Source organism: Tribolium castaneum, chromosome 3, assembly GCF_031307605.1.
Source record: "Tribolium castaneum strain GA2 chromosome 3, icTriCast1.1, whole genome shotgun sequence".
Lineage (NCBI taxonomy): Eukaryota > Metazoa > Arthropoda > Insecta > Coleoptera > Tenebrionidae > Tribolium > Tribolium castaneum.
In genome coordinates, this window is record NC_087396.1 from 10,180,845 (window position 1) to 10,199,697 (window position 18,853).

General features: G+C 32.4%; 2 protein-coding genes across 5 annotated transcripts; one reads left to right on the forward strand and one right to left on the reverse strand.

Moving 5' to 3' along the window:
• Positions 1-1,060: 1,060 nt before the first annotated feature.
• On the reverse strand, positions 1,061-7,202 carry LOC656906 (atlastin). Of its 4 annotated transcripts, none has more exons than XM_008198076.3 (8): positions 7,086-7,202; positions 2,791-2,985; positions 2,430-2,735; positions 2,101-2,377; positions 1,863-2,047; positions 1,596-1,817; positions 1,277-1,543; positions 1,061-1,222 (listed from the first exon to the last, which is right to left on the reverse strand). In XM_008198076.3, the coding sequence occupies exons 2-7, from the start codon at positions 2,983-2,985 to the stop codon at positions 1,298-1,300; spliced, it is 1,431 nt and encodes a 476-aa protein (XP_008196298.2). In that variant the 5' UTR covers positions 7,086-7,202; the 3' UTR covers positions 1,061-1,222; positions 1,277-1,297. The 4 variants fall into 4 exon arrangements, with proteins under 4 accessions (XP_008196298.2, XP_975919.2, XP_015837434.2 ...); XM_970826.5 differs by lacking the exon at positions 7,086-7,202 and adding an exon at positions 6,058-6,204; XM_015981948.2 differs by lacking the exon at positions 7,086-7,202 and adding an exon at positions 3,038-3,174 and having other exon boundaries at positions 1,273-1,543.
• Positions 6,233-18,442, forward strand: LOC658052 (uncharacterized protein). The gene is made up of 6 exons (XM_964465.5): positions 6,233-6,486; positions 6,535-7,936; positions 17,323-17,637; positions 17,690-17,944; positions 17,993-18,187; positions 18,239-18,442. The coding sequence occupies exons 1-6, from the start codon at positions 6,365-6,367 to the stop codon at positions 18,314-18,316; spliced, it is 2,367 nt and encodes a 788-aa protein (XP_969558.3). The 5' UTR covers positions 6,233-6,364; the 3' UTR covers positions 18,317-18,442.
• Positions 18,443-18,853: the final 411 nt, after the last annotated feature.

An 18,853-nucleotide genomic window follows, 5' to 3' on the forward strand; every position in this document is an offset into this window, starting at 1 on the left:
TTTTTGACCAGCGCAAAATTAAATATTTCTAGTTAAGTAAAAAATAGCTATTTGTGTAATAACAGCGCATTAAGTAGTACATTGTCAATTGAGAGAATGTTGACGCAAGATGAAGGAGCACGGCATTTTCTCGAAATCAACAATGTACAAACATTTACGCTCACAACATACGCAAAATTTTTTCTCAAATATGAAGACTATACTGTAATATTCAGGACTAAACTATTTAATAATTTACAAACAAAATCACAAATTATTTTTTTATTAGTAACACTTTAAGCCTTCTTTTTTATATGTGAATCCGACATTATAAAACACTATTTTAAAACGCGTTTCCCACATCAACGTGTTTTCACTATTTTAAAAACACGCTTTCCATAGCAACGTGTTTTAAATTTAATTAAAAACACGTTTCAATTTAAAATTTAAAATAAATTAAAAAATTAATTCAATTTAAAACACGTTTTGTTCCAAAAAAAAATTAATAACACACTTATGCGAAAACGCTAAAAGGTGTCGGTTTTTTAGCAGACAGCCGTCGATTATTAAGCTTGTGTTTGCACTTGTATTAATAATAACTATTCTGTTTACGTTGTTTCTAGTTACATATTTGCCAACGTCGCATTTTCTCTCAAAATTAGCTGTTATAAGTTATTCATTCACTCAAAAAAAAATTACAGCTAATGTAATTTATAATACTTTCAAATTCAATGAGAGATCTAATTATTAATTTTTTTAAATTTTATCAATCTTACTTAAAAAAAATAATTTGGTAAATTTCGACGTTGGCGTTTTTATAGTTTTGAAACAGCTAATAAATCAGTAGACCTTTGATTTTAATAAAAAGTGGGAGAGCGAGCGATTGTACATTGTCTCAAAGCGACAAAGTGATAGTTTTGAGAAAACGCCAACTTTGCGTTGCTAACTCGAAGTGCAAATATTTATTTTTGATAGCCTAAAAAATAGAAAAAAAAATAGCCTAAGGGATGGAGATTTAATAATAACGCTACAATGTGATGATTGCAAAAAAGTGAAAATTTTAAGTTTCAAAAAAATTCAATTTAAATTATATACCATAAAATCTGTTTTTAATATAATATACGTATTACAACCACACTAATCTATAATTTCCCTTAATTAAAAAAAAACAAAATGTTAATAAAAATATCCATTTGCGAAGCACACTGGTATTGAACTCATAAATTGCATCAAGACTGTGATTCTGAAATTTTCATAAGCAAATTTAATTGCAAAAATAATAGAAAAGCTCACTTACCCAATATAATTCCATGACATGTTAATCGTTGCTCCCTTTCTGACCAAACAATTTCGAAGCACCAAAGGCAAAAGCCAATCCGGCCCCAATAACCCCAGCAGCCACTCCGATTTTTTCACCTGTTCCTAGTGTACTCAACCCACCACTTCCACTCGACATTTCCTTGGTTAAATTTATGCGTTCTTCCAATCTTCGTCTATTTTCTTCAAACTCGCGCACCTTTTCTTCGTTTATTTGTCTATAATGTTGAAACTCCACATCCATACTCTACAATTCGCCTTTTAATGAAACCATATTCAAAAATAAACTAATTTCTTACTTCCTTCAGTTCAACCAAATATTTGTCGAAAACAACCGCGTCGTCAAATTTTTTCACTTGCTTGTAAAGGTCGACTGCTCTTTTCTTATTAGTTGTGTGTCTTTTATACAGTTCCTCCATAGTCCAGCCTCTAGGGCTGCGTCTGCATTCAACATCCATGTTTCTCTTGTACAACTTGAAGGCTTGAGACGACGCAGATTTGTGCTGCGCTTCAACAGTGGCCTAAAAATTGATCGAAAACGAACGAAAAACTCAAACATGATAAACCTTAAAAATGGTATCAATTTTCGGCAACGAATCACCCTTCAGGACATTGCTGTATTCGTGAACGTAGCAAAGCAAATCCTCAGCCTTAACTCTGTGGCCGCTAATCGTTTTCAAGACCACATTTTCGGGTGACAACAAATTTGTCACAAACTGCGCCACTTGAATCTTAAATATCTCATCAATGTCTGGAAATGACTGTGACAGAAAGAATCAAACTTTTGGATTTTAGTACACGTACCGTCCAAATTTCCGTCAAACGAATCAGACGCGTCAACAATGCGACCGGGATAAGGCAATAGAAAACAACTCAGTTCGTTGAAAAGTCCTTTAAGATTTTCAATTTGGTCCTTGACTTCTTTCTGGGGCGAGTTGAAGACCTCCTGCAGGTAGGCGCTCCCACCTTCAGCGCCATAGGGCTTCTCATAAGGACAAGCCCAATCCCGCACCAGGAAACACAAATTTTGGAAAGGCACAGACATACAGTTGGTCATTAGACTACCGTAGCCTCCGAAACACTTGAAAACGTTTTAAATGAAAAAGAATGCATAATGAAATGAATGAACGTACTTGCAAATGGGTCAGGTCATACTGTTTGATGCTCCGCATGACGTTGAAAATCTGCACCGAACTGATCAAGGTACTGAAAGCAAAAATTCGGGCGCAGTCCTCAAAGGTGGTTTGGTGGTCGAAACCGCCTTGCGTGTCGATTAAAAGTATGGCGACCCTCTCGCCCGTTGGTTTTTCGGTGAGGAAAACTTCAGACCACATGTGAATTCCAGTGGTATGGCGTTTGGAGCCCGAAGACCAGCTGAAACCTTTCAAAGGCCCATCTTCTGCTTTCAACCAATCGGTCACATCTCTCATTTCGCGATACTACAAGTATTTTACTGTACTGAAGGTGCTACAAGCACACTATTTGTTGGTTTACTTTAATTCGTAAGTAACGCAGTAAGAAATTAAGGAGAAATGATTTGCCTTGCCTAAATACCCCTGCGATGGAAATAATCGATAAATATCTGTCCTTGATTTCATTTTTTGTCAAGATGCAGCGAAGGGCTTCCTCATCCACTGTGATTGTACAGTCGGAGTTTGCACTGACAATTTGGAGAGAGCTGGGTTCCATCTAGAACAAAGTGAGTGCAAATACTGTTATAGATTCGTTTTTAATGTCGTACAAATACTGTATGCTCGTAATACATTTTTGATATTCCTACAACCTATATTTAAAAAAAATGTGACAAACATGACATAGATATGACACAATTACGTTCAATTTCATTTTTTTTATTTTCCCTTCTTTCTCTCTTCAAAAACTATAACACTACATTGACTAAAAGCAAAGCCAAATGGAAAAAAGCATCAAATTAATAAACTCATAAAAAGAAAGAAATATGCGAAAACAATTAGTAACTTAAAGACAAATAATGGATTTCATCTTGAAGGTTCCAATTTACAATTTACTGTAAAAGCATAGTGTAATTCAGCTCGATGAATAGTAGTGTAGAAAAAAGTAACTAAGGTAACATTGAAACAGCAAAAACAACACCATTTTCTAATTAATTCGTAACTTGTCTGCTTATTTTTTTCCAACGAATATCTGTAAAATAAATGCGTTTTTGGCTAAGCTATAAATCATATTAAAACGTTTGAAAATTTGAAAGTATTGGAAAAATTTTTACTCAATTTATTGATTACTCGTTCCATTTTATTCCGAGTAAAATACAGCGAATAAGAAACAAATGTTTAACTCAAATATGCATTTAGACATTCTAGAACTTCTGGATGTTTTTGAGGCAAAAAAAAATTGTGAAATTATACAATTTAAAAATTATGAAAACTGTATTGCATTTAACTTTAGAAGTAACACAATTTGCGACTTAAGAGCTCAAACAATTTTTTTGATATTTTTTTATGAATTCGAGCGAGAAATTAAGTGTTTCGCAACAAAATGTATTTGAAGACCTGAAAAATGCCAAAATAACATTATTTTCGCCCTATATCCGCGATTTTTCGACTCATTTTTCATTAAAAATTATGGAAACCTAGTAGCTGTTTCAAAACTATAAAAACCCCAAGGTCGCATTTTACTGAATTATTTTTTTAAATAAGTTTGATAAAATTGTAAAATAGTTATTAAAGTGATATAGCAGATCTCTCATTAAAATTATAAATTACATTAGCTATTATTTGTTTTGAAGTGCATGAATTATAATTAATAACAGCTAATTTTGAGAGAAAATGCAACGTTGGCGTTTTTATAGCTTTGAAACAGGTAATATGCACCAATAGATTAATACAATGCAAGAAACGACAAACAATTAACAAAATTTTGCAGTAAAACGTTTTTTATTAAAAATGTGCAAGAACATTTTTTTTGTAACATTTTAAGCCTTAAATCTTTTTAATATCTGAATCCTAGATTATAAATACTATTTTAAAACACGTTTTAAATTAAAATGTTCCGACAAAAAAAATTTGAATAACACTCATACGAACGCTTAAAGTTCTCGGATCTCTAGGTATGCAACTCGCTTACGCTCGTTGTAAATAACAACAGTCCTCGAACTTTAAGCTTGTGTTTTCGCTGTCGTATTATTAATAATAATAATCCCAAAGCGAAGATTTTTTGTGCTTAGGTACTCGAAAAATGACAAAACTACTAAATTTTCGCACTATTTGACAATTGGTGAGATTGTTCGATTCATTTTAAACTAAAAAATTGAAAAAAAACTGTTATATTGTAAGTTTATCTTTTTCCGTTTCGGAATTATCCAACTTTTCGTTATAAGAAAGAACAACTTGTTACTGCAATAACGCCTGTGAATATTTTGCGACATATTTGCAACAGGAAAATTTAGAATACCTTGTAGTTTTAGCACATAGTCGTTTTTTATCAGATAATGTACAGGGTGTACCAAAACACAAAATGTTGAATAACTCAATTCAGAAAAATATTATTGATTATACAGAGTGTCCCACAAAGAAACATGACATCAACTAATTATTTTTTTAATGGCATGCTATTATTTTTAGGATGCCTTTCTAGCTTCTTACATGTCCTTAAATTTTTTAAATCGGTTCAGGGTTTACTGTTAAGAAAAAATAAAAACCAACAAAAATCGATATTACACCTTTAGATTTATAAATTAATAAAAAATAAAAACAGTGGTGTTTTAATGACTTTATTGGTATGTGAGTGTCGGCAAAGTCCAACAGACTTACTAATTAAGTTTGATTGATCTGAATTATTACAGGGTGTTTACAATTTATTTCCAAACTTTTTAAAATTTAGAGGCATTTTGCTTATTTCAAATAGCAAGCCTTGTTTATTTTTATACTATTCGATGGGGAATTAAAAGATGATCGTTTTTTCTTATTACAATTCGAACGTAAATTCTAACACATTCTGAGTAGTTATTTGCCAAAAACTTGTTTTGTCAACTATTTCACTGACAAATTTAATGAATAAAAGTTGAAGATGGCTTCAACCTGATTATTTTTTGTATCATTCAATGCGGAATTAAATAAGCAACATCTTACAATCCTGTTGCACATTCAAAGTAATTTGCCAAAAACATTAACCATATTTGAATTTTTGATCGTTAGTAAATTTGTCATTGACAGAATGAGTTTTTTAAAATGACTTCGAATATGTTAGGATCTACGTTAAGGATTAGAAAATACGTTCGTCCTCTCACTCCCCATCGAATAGTGTAAAAACAAATAGGGGTTTCCATCTGAATTAAGCAAAAAAAAGCTGTAAAGTTTAGAAAGTTTGGAAGTAAATTGTAAACAGCTTGTAGTAATTCATATCAATCGAACTTAAGGTAAATTTTTACTTTAGCTACTTCTGGATTTTTTTTTTGCATTTTGCTTTAAAAAGCCTCTAGATCAAAGATATGACCATGAAAGTTTGTGCAAATGCCCCGTTTTCGAAAAATTCGACTTTGAATGACCTTGACATACTTTTTAAATTTTATTAACACTCTAATAAATGATATTAACCGTAAATGTAGCTATAAATGAGGCAAGGCGCCTACAGATGATAGCCCGCAGGCTGGGGCTTCGCCCCAGCGACCTAAAAATAAACATACCCCACGGACGAAGTAGTTAAAGTAAAAAATTACCGAACTTAATTAACACTAATAATAATACCATCAAAAAAGCATTGTTTTGATTTACACCTTTCCCTTACCGTGAACACCTACAGTGAAGAAACAATTGTGAACAAGCAAATTTGGAAAAAATAACGAAATTTAACGCACAACCACCTTATTGCCACGTAACAGAACTACACAAAGAAAAACGGAATTAGCATAAAAGGGAACCCCATCAAATACTGCCACCCATACCCATGTCCACCATTATAGAAAAGTAAAACTCCCTAGATTTAGTTAGGTTTCTGTCAAATGTTAATTGACTAGGTTATAAACAAATCACACGATAATTTTCAAAATATTCAGAAAATCACAAACATTGTTAATGATTTTTCGGCGAAAACAATGTCTCAAGCCAGAAATAAGTATCAAAACAACAACCCCCATGGCTTGCACGGCAGACCAGACTTCACTAAACACAAGAAAAAGTTTCGCTTTCATCAGAGGCCCTATGATCGGTTTCATTAGTGAGTGTTTTCGTTTCATTGGGCGTATTATTACAACTATAATTTCAGTTACAATGGGTATCAACCACGCTGGAACACCGGACATTGGAGGGAATGCTTTGTTCCAAGACAAGCCCCCCGCAAGCAACCTTCGCGATCACCATCACCGTTCTCAGGCACAGAGGAATACACCCAGCGAAAGATACAAGAAACGAGCGATATGATTAAAAAACAGCTGATGATGCCGCCAGAGGCTGATGAAATTGTTAACAAGGAGCCACCTCCTGAGGCCCCAACTCAAAGCGAAGCCACTCAAAACGACAAAATGTCCAGTAAGAGCGAAAAAAGCGTCGCAAAGCCGAAGAAAGTCGCGCATTACAACGTTGAAGAAATCCACAACAAAATCATAACCCACATCAGCAAATTGAGCCATGGAAAGAAAATGAATCTGATCTGTTCCACCTCCTCTGGGTATGACATTGCCATCCAACAGATCCAGAAGCAAAAACGATTAGAGTTATCAAAGGTTTTGCGAGATATGTGCAACAGCCCAGCGGTGGAAAATAGTGAGGTTATAAACGCGATTATTCCCGATATTGGCATAAAAATCGGAGACTTACCCTTAGAGGTGATCCAGGAGCTCAGCAGCACGTTAGACTTGAATTTTGACGACTCTTCATTTTGGGAAAGTGGCGATGACACTCAAAACGTCAAATCTGAAGTTTGTGAAAACGTCACTGAAAAACAAATGAACATGACAGAAGAAGTTTTGAACATCAAGGAAGAGGTTTTGAACATCAAGGAAGAAGTTAATCAAGATCAAAGTGAATTTGATGACTCAACTTCGATTTTTAATATCAAACAAGAGTTTATTTCTGATAATGGCTCATTGGACGAGACAAAATTGTTTGAAGTTACTGAAGATCCGTACAATGAGCTGCAAGCACCATCCACCGAAAATAAATCTCAAGTGTTTGCGGCACAGCCCGTTTGGTGCGAATCACAGACTGATTTTGTAGAGTTTCATTCCATTGCATGTCAAACCGACCCAAATAGCTGTAAGTTTGAAGTTCGAGAGAATGTAGAGAACTTGGAAGACGCCGTGAAAGTGATGCTTGAAATTGATAATGAAATAGCGCGACTGACGAAGCTAAGACAAACAATTTTTACTAAGCTACAAGCTAAAAACATGTTGAAAAATCAAGTAAATAAGGGCAAAAGTAGCCAGAAAAAGTCTCCCGCCAATAAGTTGAAAAATAAACTAATTAAGCGAAGTTTAAAACTTAAGTCAGAAGCTGCTCCAAAGCGTAAAAAAAAGTCGAATGTACAACCTCAAGCCATGAAGGTGGCGATCGACTGTGTTTACGAGGACCCCAACTTACAAGACCCAAGCACGAAGCAAGTGACTGATTGTGTGTATGAGAAACCGCTGGAGTTTAGCGTTTCTTCAGAGAAAATTTTGGTGCTAAAGGTAAATTTCTTATTCATTTTTATTCGATATGGGCAACCAAAACGTCGATTTTGTTATAAATTTTCTGGTTAAAAAATACGAACCATAACACTTGTAATTGGCTGAAGTAGTTTAATCTAATCCTTGTTTATCGATTTTTTTTGGTGTGTTTTGGCAAAATTTTTAAATAATTGTTAATAAAAATTCACCAAATCATCCAGAATTAATTTTAAAAAATGGCGCCATTCGAATATTTTCTGGCTTTGTTAAATAATATTTCTCCCAATCTAAATTTTTTATTTAATTCAGGATACTGGTTTCGGCCTGACGGCCCTCATCAGTCTTTCGTCAATTTTCCCTGTATTAAATACAAATTAAAAAAAGTAGTGTAAGATTTTCTGGTTTCTTATTTCACTTGAATTTCTGTATTAAAAACTTATAAATTAAACCAGAATTATTGAAACCAGCCTTAAAGTAGAGGCAACTCTAATTAAACAATTGCTAAATTGAAAAGCGGGAATAAGAAAATTTAATAATCTAAAACAGTGAAACAACGATTTTCTGAAGATCAGTGTGTTTCAGCAAAATGTCTTCAAGTGCCCGATTTCGTCTAAATACCTTGGTTAGTTCTTAAATAAACTGAAATATTATAACTTACAACAGTCATTCCATTTTAATGGACAGGACACTTTGCACAAATTTTTAGATTTAATTTTTATGAACAGTATCAATCGAAGAAAATTTTTCTTCATAGGAACTTTGTACTAGTCAACCTACAATGGAAGCCACATTTGTAAAACTTGAAATACGAGCAAGAAAAAGAATTAGAAAATGATGACGGACGGGACAAAAAAAAGTTCTTACATTTTTATCGTTGAACAATCTTATAAAATTCTGCTAATTTAAAAGGCACTAATTCCAACTGTAAATTTTTAAGTAAAAGCTGAACCTTTTCGAAACTTTTGAAATCACGGAACCAACGAGGCAATGTGTAACTAGTTCTGATTAATTTACTTTTTGTTTACACATGACGGACGGGCCGAAAAATCTTGTGTAAGAAAATAACTTTAAAAAAATTATTCAGACAGCTTCTAATTGTTAAAGTTTTTAACAATATCAAAATTAAAAATGCTTGGTCTTGTTTAAGTACGTAAAAAATAAAAACCTGAGTGTGTGTTTGTGTTTGCAATAACGGACGAGACAGCACAATATGCGAAGATAAAAAAGTAATATTACTATCAATTCACTTACCAATTTCCATTTTCTAAACTACCAGAACCTAGCAAAACACTTCAAAATTTATTCAACAGTTCTAGTACATCACCTGTCAACAGTTTTTCATGTTATCGCCAACAAGGCAATGTATGCAGTTTTTAGAATCCAACGAATTACTTCAATTTAAATGATTATCCTAGAATGGCCATTTTCAAAATAATTTTCGTAATGTTAGGTTTTCCTTGAAGAGTGTCTTTTTTCTAGTTTCTAGAAGTCAAAACAACGGATATCATTAATATATCATTGATTATTAGTAATATTACTTTCTTATCTTCGTAACTTTTGGTCTCCCGTTCGTCACAAACATATAAATGTTGTTCTTATTTCTTATCTCGTTAAGCAAAAACAAAGATTTTTAATTTCCACTGAAGTGCATAAGATTATGATAATTGTTTTAAATTGTTCTTTTGGTATATTAAGATATTACTAAAAATAAAATGTCCTGTCCGTTTTTTTTAGCTATTGACAGTAATATAAAGTCTGTCCAGTGTTAAAAAATGGGGAAGCTACGAGTCCACACTGCAATGGAATATATTTTTTAGTTTGAACCTTCGCTAAATTTTGTTTGCAAAAAATGTTTTTGTGTTTTCTGGGTTGTCTACTTTCTATTGCATTTTTTATAGTTTATAACCATTAACCAAATACATAAAAAATTAAGATGTTTTATATACAAATATAGTAGCTAATACTTATTTTTTAAATATAAAAATTTACATTTGAATCATGGAGTTTAAACACATTAAGGGTCAGTTTACAGAAAGCGAAATTAAGATTTAATTCGAAATTAAACTAATTCCAAGTAAGTTGCCATTCAAAAAGCATTGACAAATGTCAAGTTAATCGGGATTAAAATTTAATTGCAATTAAAATTTTCTGTAAACCAGCTCTAAGTGTTTATTATGTCTTTAATATTTTGAGTCCTTGGGTCTAAATCCTTCATAATTCATTTACAATTCACAACAAATTTATTGCATCTAAACAACTTATATGTCAGAATTATTAGTTCTACCACTACTCTTAAATCGATTTTGTAGGAATCAGGTTGATTTTCACTAACGATTTATTTTCTGAATTAATGTAAAAAAAAACGAGTAATTATTTCATATTCAGCAGCAAAGACGAAACTGAATTTCTGAATGTGCTTAGTTCGTATCAAATGATTTTGAAGACATGGGATCTGGTACAGGCGTTTCTAACGACTTACTTTCCGAATTAATCAAAATGACAAAATTGAACTGAAATGAATAATCGTTTTAGAAATCAGCAGCAAGAATGGATGTATTTGGTACCATATTTTGATTGTTATTTTTTAAAATGTTTTCTCAAATTACAGTATATTAAGTACCTATTTTTTTAAAACTGATTTAAAGTAATTTGTCTATAAATGAATGAGGCATTGTAGTAGGTATTAAAAGTTTGCCGCTTCGTTCAAGAAAAAACGAACAATGAAAAAATTGGTCTTACTGGTTGCCTGGGTAGATCAAAGTTGGTACTTTTCAGAAATTACATAGAAATAAAATGATTAAATGCGGTAAATTCAAATTTTAGAACCATCTGAGATACTACACTCTTATAACAGTCCGAAAAAAATTAATTTTCTTTAATTTAAAACAGATTTTGATTGTCAATTTAACAACTGCCACGTTCAAACAATTTTTGTAAGCATCGTGAAATGCACTGGGTTGGGCTGGAATGGATTAATAATGTTATCTTAAGACACTGCGATGAAAACAACTGGCTCAAATAATTTGATGACTGCTAAATTTGTCAAGTTTGTCATATTTGGAAAAATATGAAAATGTGCCATTTACATGTTATGACATTTTCTGTTTTTATTGCATTAATTATTGGTACTTTAATAAATATACAGTTTGAAACAATGATGTCATTAAGCTGAAAAATGGATTATTTGTGCGTCATTTCAATATTTTGTCAATTACGTCAACAATTGTGACATTGATTTTCCGTAAATTTCCAAATTTCAATAATTACAGTTTCCTTTGAAGCGTGACGCGCGTCATCTACTGGAATTTACAATTTTGACAAGTTTACGATTTTAGGCTAGTGGACAGGCGACTTTATATTACTGTCAATCAGCGAAGACGACGACTATTGCAATAGAGCCGGTAATTTTTTTATAGATAATGGATGGCAATATTGGAGAGGCATCTGCAGAAAGATCTCGAGAAAAATTAAGAGAGGCTACGCGTCGTTATAGAAGCAAAATTAAGAGTAATGAAGATCTTAGAAAACAGTATCTTGAAAAAGATGCATTAAGAAAGCGAAGAGAAAGGGAAACCGAGCGTCAAAAATTACGCGAAAATGTGTCTCTTCTCGCCATAAAAAGAAAGAAAGAAGCCGAAAGAAAGAAGAAATATAGACAGAAGATAAGAAATATGTCACATAACGAAATCGTAGCTTCCGGTTTAGAACTTCATAAATATACAGGCTGTATCAGAAATACGTACGTTAATTTTACCTTGTAATAAAACTCATCAAGTTTCCCTCCTTTCTTTTATGCAAGCGAGCCGATCGTTGTTTAATAATTAATCCGAAAATTGAGTTGAGCGGTGTAATGCATTTAGAAGATGAAAAACTCGTGTCGCAGAAAACGCTGCATTTTCTACACGCGTTAGACCGCTCAACTCTCAATTTTCGGACTGTAGTTTGTATTATTTTTATACACGTGCAACAATTTTCATTATTGTTTTAAATTGTCCGTTTCTATCACAACTAAAATAGTTCGGCACTTTTCGGTACATGTTTCAATATGTTATCTTTGTATTGAAAAATTAAAAATAGAAAAAATGTTTTATTTGTTGAGCTCTAATACCTGTTAAAATTAAAACAAGTATTTCTGATACACTATGTATATAAAAGCGAAACGTGCGTTGTCTGCAAGTCCCAGTTAAAAAGTAACTGTGGTAAAAAAAAATGGCAATGGAATACTATGTGCCACGTTTACTTAAAAAAAGTGATCAGGGAGCCAAAAATTCGCTACCTAACGGAAAGAAAAACAAAGTTATTGATTTTTACACTAGGGATGATATTAGTCAGCAAGCACCTGGGAAATGAGACACGAAGTCCATTAAAGATCCAATTTCTGGTGTGGGACAAATTTTTCAAAAATATCATGATGGAACATCACGTAAGCACATTTTACGAAACACATCGTATTATCAAGAGAAATGCCGTGTCGTTATCATGCTAATTATTATTTATACTGGGTGCTCAAAAATTGGCGCACCAACTCAATGGTGTGTTGTATAGAATTGCATACATATGAAGGTAATAATAATAAAAAAATTTTTTTATTAAAGTTCTTGATAAATAAAGAATTTTAAATAAATGATATGTGGCAACATTGTCTAACAGTCGTGATCGCAATAAAATTTAATCAACAATAAAAATAAATTATTCTTGAAACTGTTTCCTAGAAAAAATTCCCAGTGTTGGTACAAACTGTTTGTATCTTCATATTTTTTAAAATATGACTTTAGGAATTTTCTTAAGATTTTTCCAGTAATCTAGACATGCTTCTCAACAACGTACCACTGAGTTGGTGCGCCAGTTTTTGAGCACTCTGTATATTGGAAACCATCCACGAAAAAATTGAAGTTTTTTGTAAAACTGGGCGATTAATATTTGTGACCAATGCAAAGATGATTTACATTACACACTACTTCCTCGGACATTGAATTTTCGTTCTGAAGATATTATCGTGAAGTTTAAACAGTGAAATGAAACTAGTAGCCGTCCACAGCTCGTTGGACAAACAAACTTCATTGAGTGTTGCTGTGAATTATTTGGAAACAACTTCATATTTTTAAGACACATTGTTACATAAAGCCTGGGCAAGAAAAATATTTTGAATTACAAAACAACAAATTTCTAATGCAAATAGACTTTGCCGAAAATTATTCATTAATATCGGAGGATCATATCCAAGCTGCTCACTGGTGTCACAAGCAAGTTATGATTTTTACATGTGTTATTTGGATGGCCAATGAAAATTATTCTTTTGTTGTTATTAACGACGACTTACCTTACAGCAAATATACTGTTTTTACATTCATCAAGAAAACTGTAAAACAAGTACAACAGTTACGTCAAGGATTAATAGTTATTTTTGTAATTTGGCGCCATTTTGATGATTTAATAGGCATCTTAAAGCACTCAACGTCATCAAGTGCGATGTTATAATAGTCATTATTTGACGGAACATTTTACGAAAATTTTTAGGTTGCCAATAAGCAAATTCGGGACCGTATTTTTGCGAATTTCACAAATTTCAGGGGGTGTTCATGCAAGATTACCTCCATTGTCATCCAGACTCTTGTTTTTTGACAAAACTTTGATAAAACAAAAATTTGAAATCAATTTTTCACTTTCAAAATTGAGATTATCAACTGTCACAAAAATCCCTAAATCGACTAAAATAACAATTTTTGTTTAAAAACAAAAAGAGGGCAAAAAAAGTAGAAAAAAACTCGTTTCATAAGACCTTAAAGCACTCATCCTTTCAAAAAACTGAATTCGTGCTTTAAGCCTGATCTTATGAAACTTGTTTTTTAATATACTATTATTTAACGAATTTGAGTGTAAATCGGACGTTTTATTTGACGAGCGGATTACAAAACCACAAGTGAAAACCAGTGGTTTCTCATCCACGAGGTGAAATAATTGAACTGATTTACACGAAAACGAGTTAAATACAACATTTTATTCTTCGAATTAGACTCAACAAGGCTTAAAATTGCTTTAAGTCTGTTAAAAATAATCGGACGTTTCGTATGAGAATTGCCAGACAGTTGTCAAAACTGCCTTACACAGGAGAAAATTCATTTCTGGAATGATTTAGAAATACTGAGTCAGTGTTGCAACACTGTTACCGGATTGGGTTGGTTTTCTTTGACATATATTTGACGTACAACGTACAACCCCACAAGATTGTTGAATTGTTGTTAACTGAAAGAGTACTCTATTGGTGTCCTTAAAAATTTAAATTCAATATTGTTAATAGACTCAGTATTTCTGGATCAGTCTGTATTTTCTGATGGTTGTGCCGCACAATTTAAAAACAGATTCTCACTTTCAAACTCATGAAAAGACGATTTAAACATGATCAATGTATGGATTTTTTTTCGACATCTCATAATAAAATAGTTGTTATTTACGTTACTGTTACTGAGACTAAGGAAAATCAAGATAAGTTACATATAATAAATATATTACAAATATTTAAATCAAATAGTCAGAACAAACACCATTTTAAGTAATACACTAATACAACAATCTTAATAAAACTTTGTAAAAACTCTAATTTTATTATTGTCAAGTTGTTAATTAAATCAAGTTTGAATACATTTTTTAAGTTATTTTCACACACAAGATTTTTTTGTCCCGTCCGTAATGTGTAAACAAAAAGTAAATTAATCAGAAGTCGTTACACATTGCCTTGTTCTTCGGTTTCATGTTTTCAAAAGTTTCAACAGATTCCACCTTTTAATTAAAAAATAATTGTTGGAATTAGTCCTACAACGATTTGTTGTACATTTATTTGTCAATAAAATCTGAAGTCTTTTTTGGGTCCCGTCTGTCATCGTTTTATATATTTTTTCCTGCTGTTTTAATTTTTACAAATGTGACAAACAAATTTGATTACAAACATTTTGACTTGCACCAAAGTAGCTTTAACGAAAAAATCATTTCCACTAATACTGGAATGAATGGAATAAATTAAATTAAATGAATGGCTGATAAATTAAATTAAATTAGCCCCAACAAGTCAGATCACTTAGAAAGGGCTGAAATGCCGTAAATTAGTTTTTGAAACGACAATTTTTAGTCGAATTCAAGCAAAATCGTTTTAAATAATCGAATGTGTACTCAAGAAAATGCGCCAATCACCCAGAACTGTTTAAAATACCATAATTCAGTCTTGAAATGAAGATTTTTCTGGCTTCTTATGACAATTTTTTAAGACTCTTAAATCGTACAAATTAAGCCGGAATTGGTTCAAATAGTGCAAGTCAGACGCAGTTTTTTGGTCCATTTCAACAAAATCTCTTGACTCTTGGCGAATAGTTGCTAAGGTCGTGCGTATCTGATTGACGTTGCTATGTTTACATTTATCTCTCCGTTAAATATTAGCTGTTTCAAAACTATAAAAACTCCAAAGTCGCATTTTCTCTCAAAGTTAACTGTTACAAATTATTCATACACTTCAAAAAAATTATAGCTAATGTAATTTATACTTTCAATGAGAGACCTAATCATTAATAACTATTTTACAATTTTATTTAAAAAAATAATTTGGTAAAACGCGACGTTAGTTTTGAAACAGCTAGTATGTGACCTAACTGACATGTGAAAAGAGGATTTTCTGGCCTGTATCAGCAAAATGTCTTGAAGTAAGTGAGTTTCGGATTCAAAAACGAGCAAATAAATCAAACAGAATTTCTTGAGAACTTATAAACTAACCGGAAATGGTTAAAAAACGTAAATTATGATAATTGTTCCCAGACCCTTCAAGGTTAAAGAGCAACAAAATAAGTTAAATTATTTATTTGTATTTAAATAATGTTAAGCGCAAGGTAAACAAAAAATTACAGGTAGATAGAGCATTAAATTTTCAAAAGGAGATTAAGGTAACTTGAATGGAAAACTTTACAGGGTGTCCATTTTTCGACCTCCACCATGGAGATCTGTTATTATAAGACATACGAAGTCGGTTAAATTAGGGCAAAGTTTCGCATGTTTATGCTGAACAAGTACCTGAAAGAAAATTTGGTGTGCAATTTTATTTTTTTAATAAGTGTAAAAAAACGGAAATTTGTAATTTTTGTTTTTATTTTTCCAAACGAAAAACTAGGACGCCTTTCAGACACTTTTTTACAAAGCATCTAAATCTGTGAATGTTCACAGATCGCCTTGGAAAATATGTATTTTCCAAGGCGATCTTGATGCCACTTATACGTTATACGTTATGGTTTTTTTTATGGACGCCATATTAGATTTTTGTATACTTGAAGTGTTTTTATTTCTCATTACAACATAATATGGTCGAATTTTACATACTGATCAAAATGGAGCATTTTTGCGAAGAGTGCTTTGGAAAAAACCCCAACAATTATGTTTTTTAACAAACTAGATTTTGGAAGTTTAATTGAATTTGGGTGTGGAAGGTTCACATTTCCGCCAAGCTTACTTATTTAAAAACGAAACGACATGATAAGCTAAAAGTTTATTTTGTGGAAAACAAAACAAGCCAAAGTTATAAAAATTCTGCTCGCATATTTAATAGAACTATCAAAAGTTAGTTTGTGAAACAAAATTTTTGGCGTTTTTTCCAAAGCACACTTTGGAAAAACGCTTTTTCCAAAGCACACTTTGGAAAAACGCTTTTTCCTTAATTTTAATCAACATGTGAGATTCGATGATATGTGATACATCTTTGTAATCAGGAACAAAATGACTTTTTAAAAATACAAGTATTAAATAAGGCGTCCATAAGAAAAAACAAAGTTGAGTGTTGTAACTATGACATCAAGAACGCCTTGAAAAAGGCGATGACAGATTTAGATTTCTTGTAAAAAGTAAAAAATTTTTCTCAATAATTAAAAAACTAAAAATTTTCTTTCAGATAATTGTTCAGCGTAAAAATGCGCAACTTTGCCCTAATTTAACCGACCTCGTATCTCTTATAATAACTGAGATCCCCATGGTGGAGCCCGAAAAACGGACACCCTGTATTACAAAACTTCCAACGTTTACCAATTTGCGAATATTGTAAGATACAAAAAAATGTAAGACACTAATTATAGAACATTAAATTCTAGAAATTGCCCAAGTTTAAATTATTTTAAATATAATGTATAAAATAAATGAAATGAATCCGTGGCTTGAGCGATTAACCATCAAAAATTTTGTGGTAAATTCAATTTTCTTATTTACCCGTATTCGCAGCGTTTTGAAAAAGTAAACAGGCAGAAAATCATTTTTTTCTAAAAAGTCGACTACTTTAGACTTTTGAAAACTTAAGAAAATCGATTTTTTTCATCGATTTTGCTTAGTATTTGAAACAATTTTATCCACCCCATTAAGTTTTCCAATATAATCCATTGTTTCAGTTAATTGATGATGTCCTTCTGGCCGCCTCCGAAAGCGGCCGAATTTTCTACATAAATACTCAAACTGGTGCAACCGAAGCCACTCTCCAAGTGTCTCAAACCCCGATCACGTGTCTATGTCACATAAAAACGCCCTCAAATGAATCCCACTTATTGGTGGGTTCGTTTGAGCCTTGGCTCCGCGTGTATCACTACACCACCCGTTTACTGATCACCATTAGCAACATTTTTGAATGCGTCCAATGCTTGGAATACGCGTGGATGTGCATTTTCATTGGCACAACCAACGGCAGCCTGAAGCGTTATTCTCCAAAGGTATGGACGTTTCATTTTATCAAATGGCCAAAAATGAGCCCGTTTATTCCAGCAAAGACTGATAGAATTTGAGGACCGCATCTCAGAAGAGGCTGTGCTTGTGCTGAAGGCAACGAAAGAGGGCGCTCGCCGCGTCCTATTGGTGGGTTCCCGCAACGCTCCGGTGTGTGTTAGGGACGCGATGTCGGGGCTGCGTTTGAGAACTTTGGGGGATTGCGTGACACCAACTGTATATAGTTTACTGCTGGAGAACAATATGGTTTATTGTGGGACGATGTCGCACGATATTTTAGTTTTTGGGTTTCATGTGAGTGCTGGCTAAAATTAGTTATAATGTTCTTATGTTTTGATGCAGAATGGATTTTTGGTCCACAAACACGAAGCTACGAATTCCAAAGGGATTTGTTGTATGAAAGTTGTTAAAAATTTGCTTTACGCCAGTTGCTACAATGGAAAGATTTATGTTTATAATGTTAAAAGCCATAAGTATGTCGGGATGATTGAAGGGCCAGGAGGTGTGATACTCTCAATGGAGGTTTTTAAAAATATGGTAAGTGGGTGAGGAGTTTTAGACTTTTTTCGATTAATTTTTTTCTTTCAGCTGATTGTAGGGACGATGTCGCATAATTTCAAGTCGTTGTTAATTCCTGATTACATTCTAGAAAATGGGAAGGCCTGATTTTACCATTTATGATTATGAATCTCGAGAAGCGGGCATTGATTTTCTAGTCGGTTTAGTTTTTAAAAATACATGTACGATTAAGATTTGCTATGATTATTTTTTTAAATAAAATTTTTACGATTCGTTTTTAAATTTTCTAAAATATTCCTATTTCTGAATTTGAAAAATACGTAAGCAGTATAGGTATCAATTGTGTTTCGTACAAAAAAATCAATACAAAAAACATTAAAAAATAAAAGTATAATATTTAAAACAAAATTTATTTTTAAGTGAGGAAGTGTTCAAATACTGTTGCATCGTTTGAAGCTAGTACATGACGCAAAACATTCAGAGCTCTTTTATCGCTTTGTAGACATCTATTAGCTGTTTCAAAACTATACAAACGCCAACGGTTATAAATTGTTCATATACTTAAAAAGGTAATAGGTAATGTACTCGTAATTTATAGTTTCAAGTATAGTCTAAGCATTAATAACTATTTTACGATTTTATCAATCTCATTTAAAAAAATTATACGGTAAAATGCGACGTTGG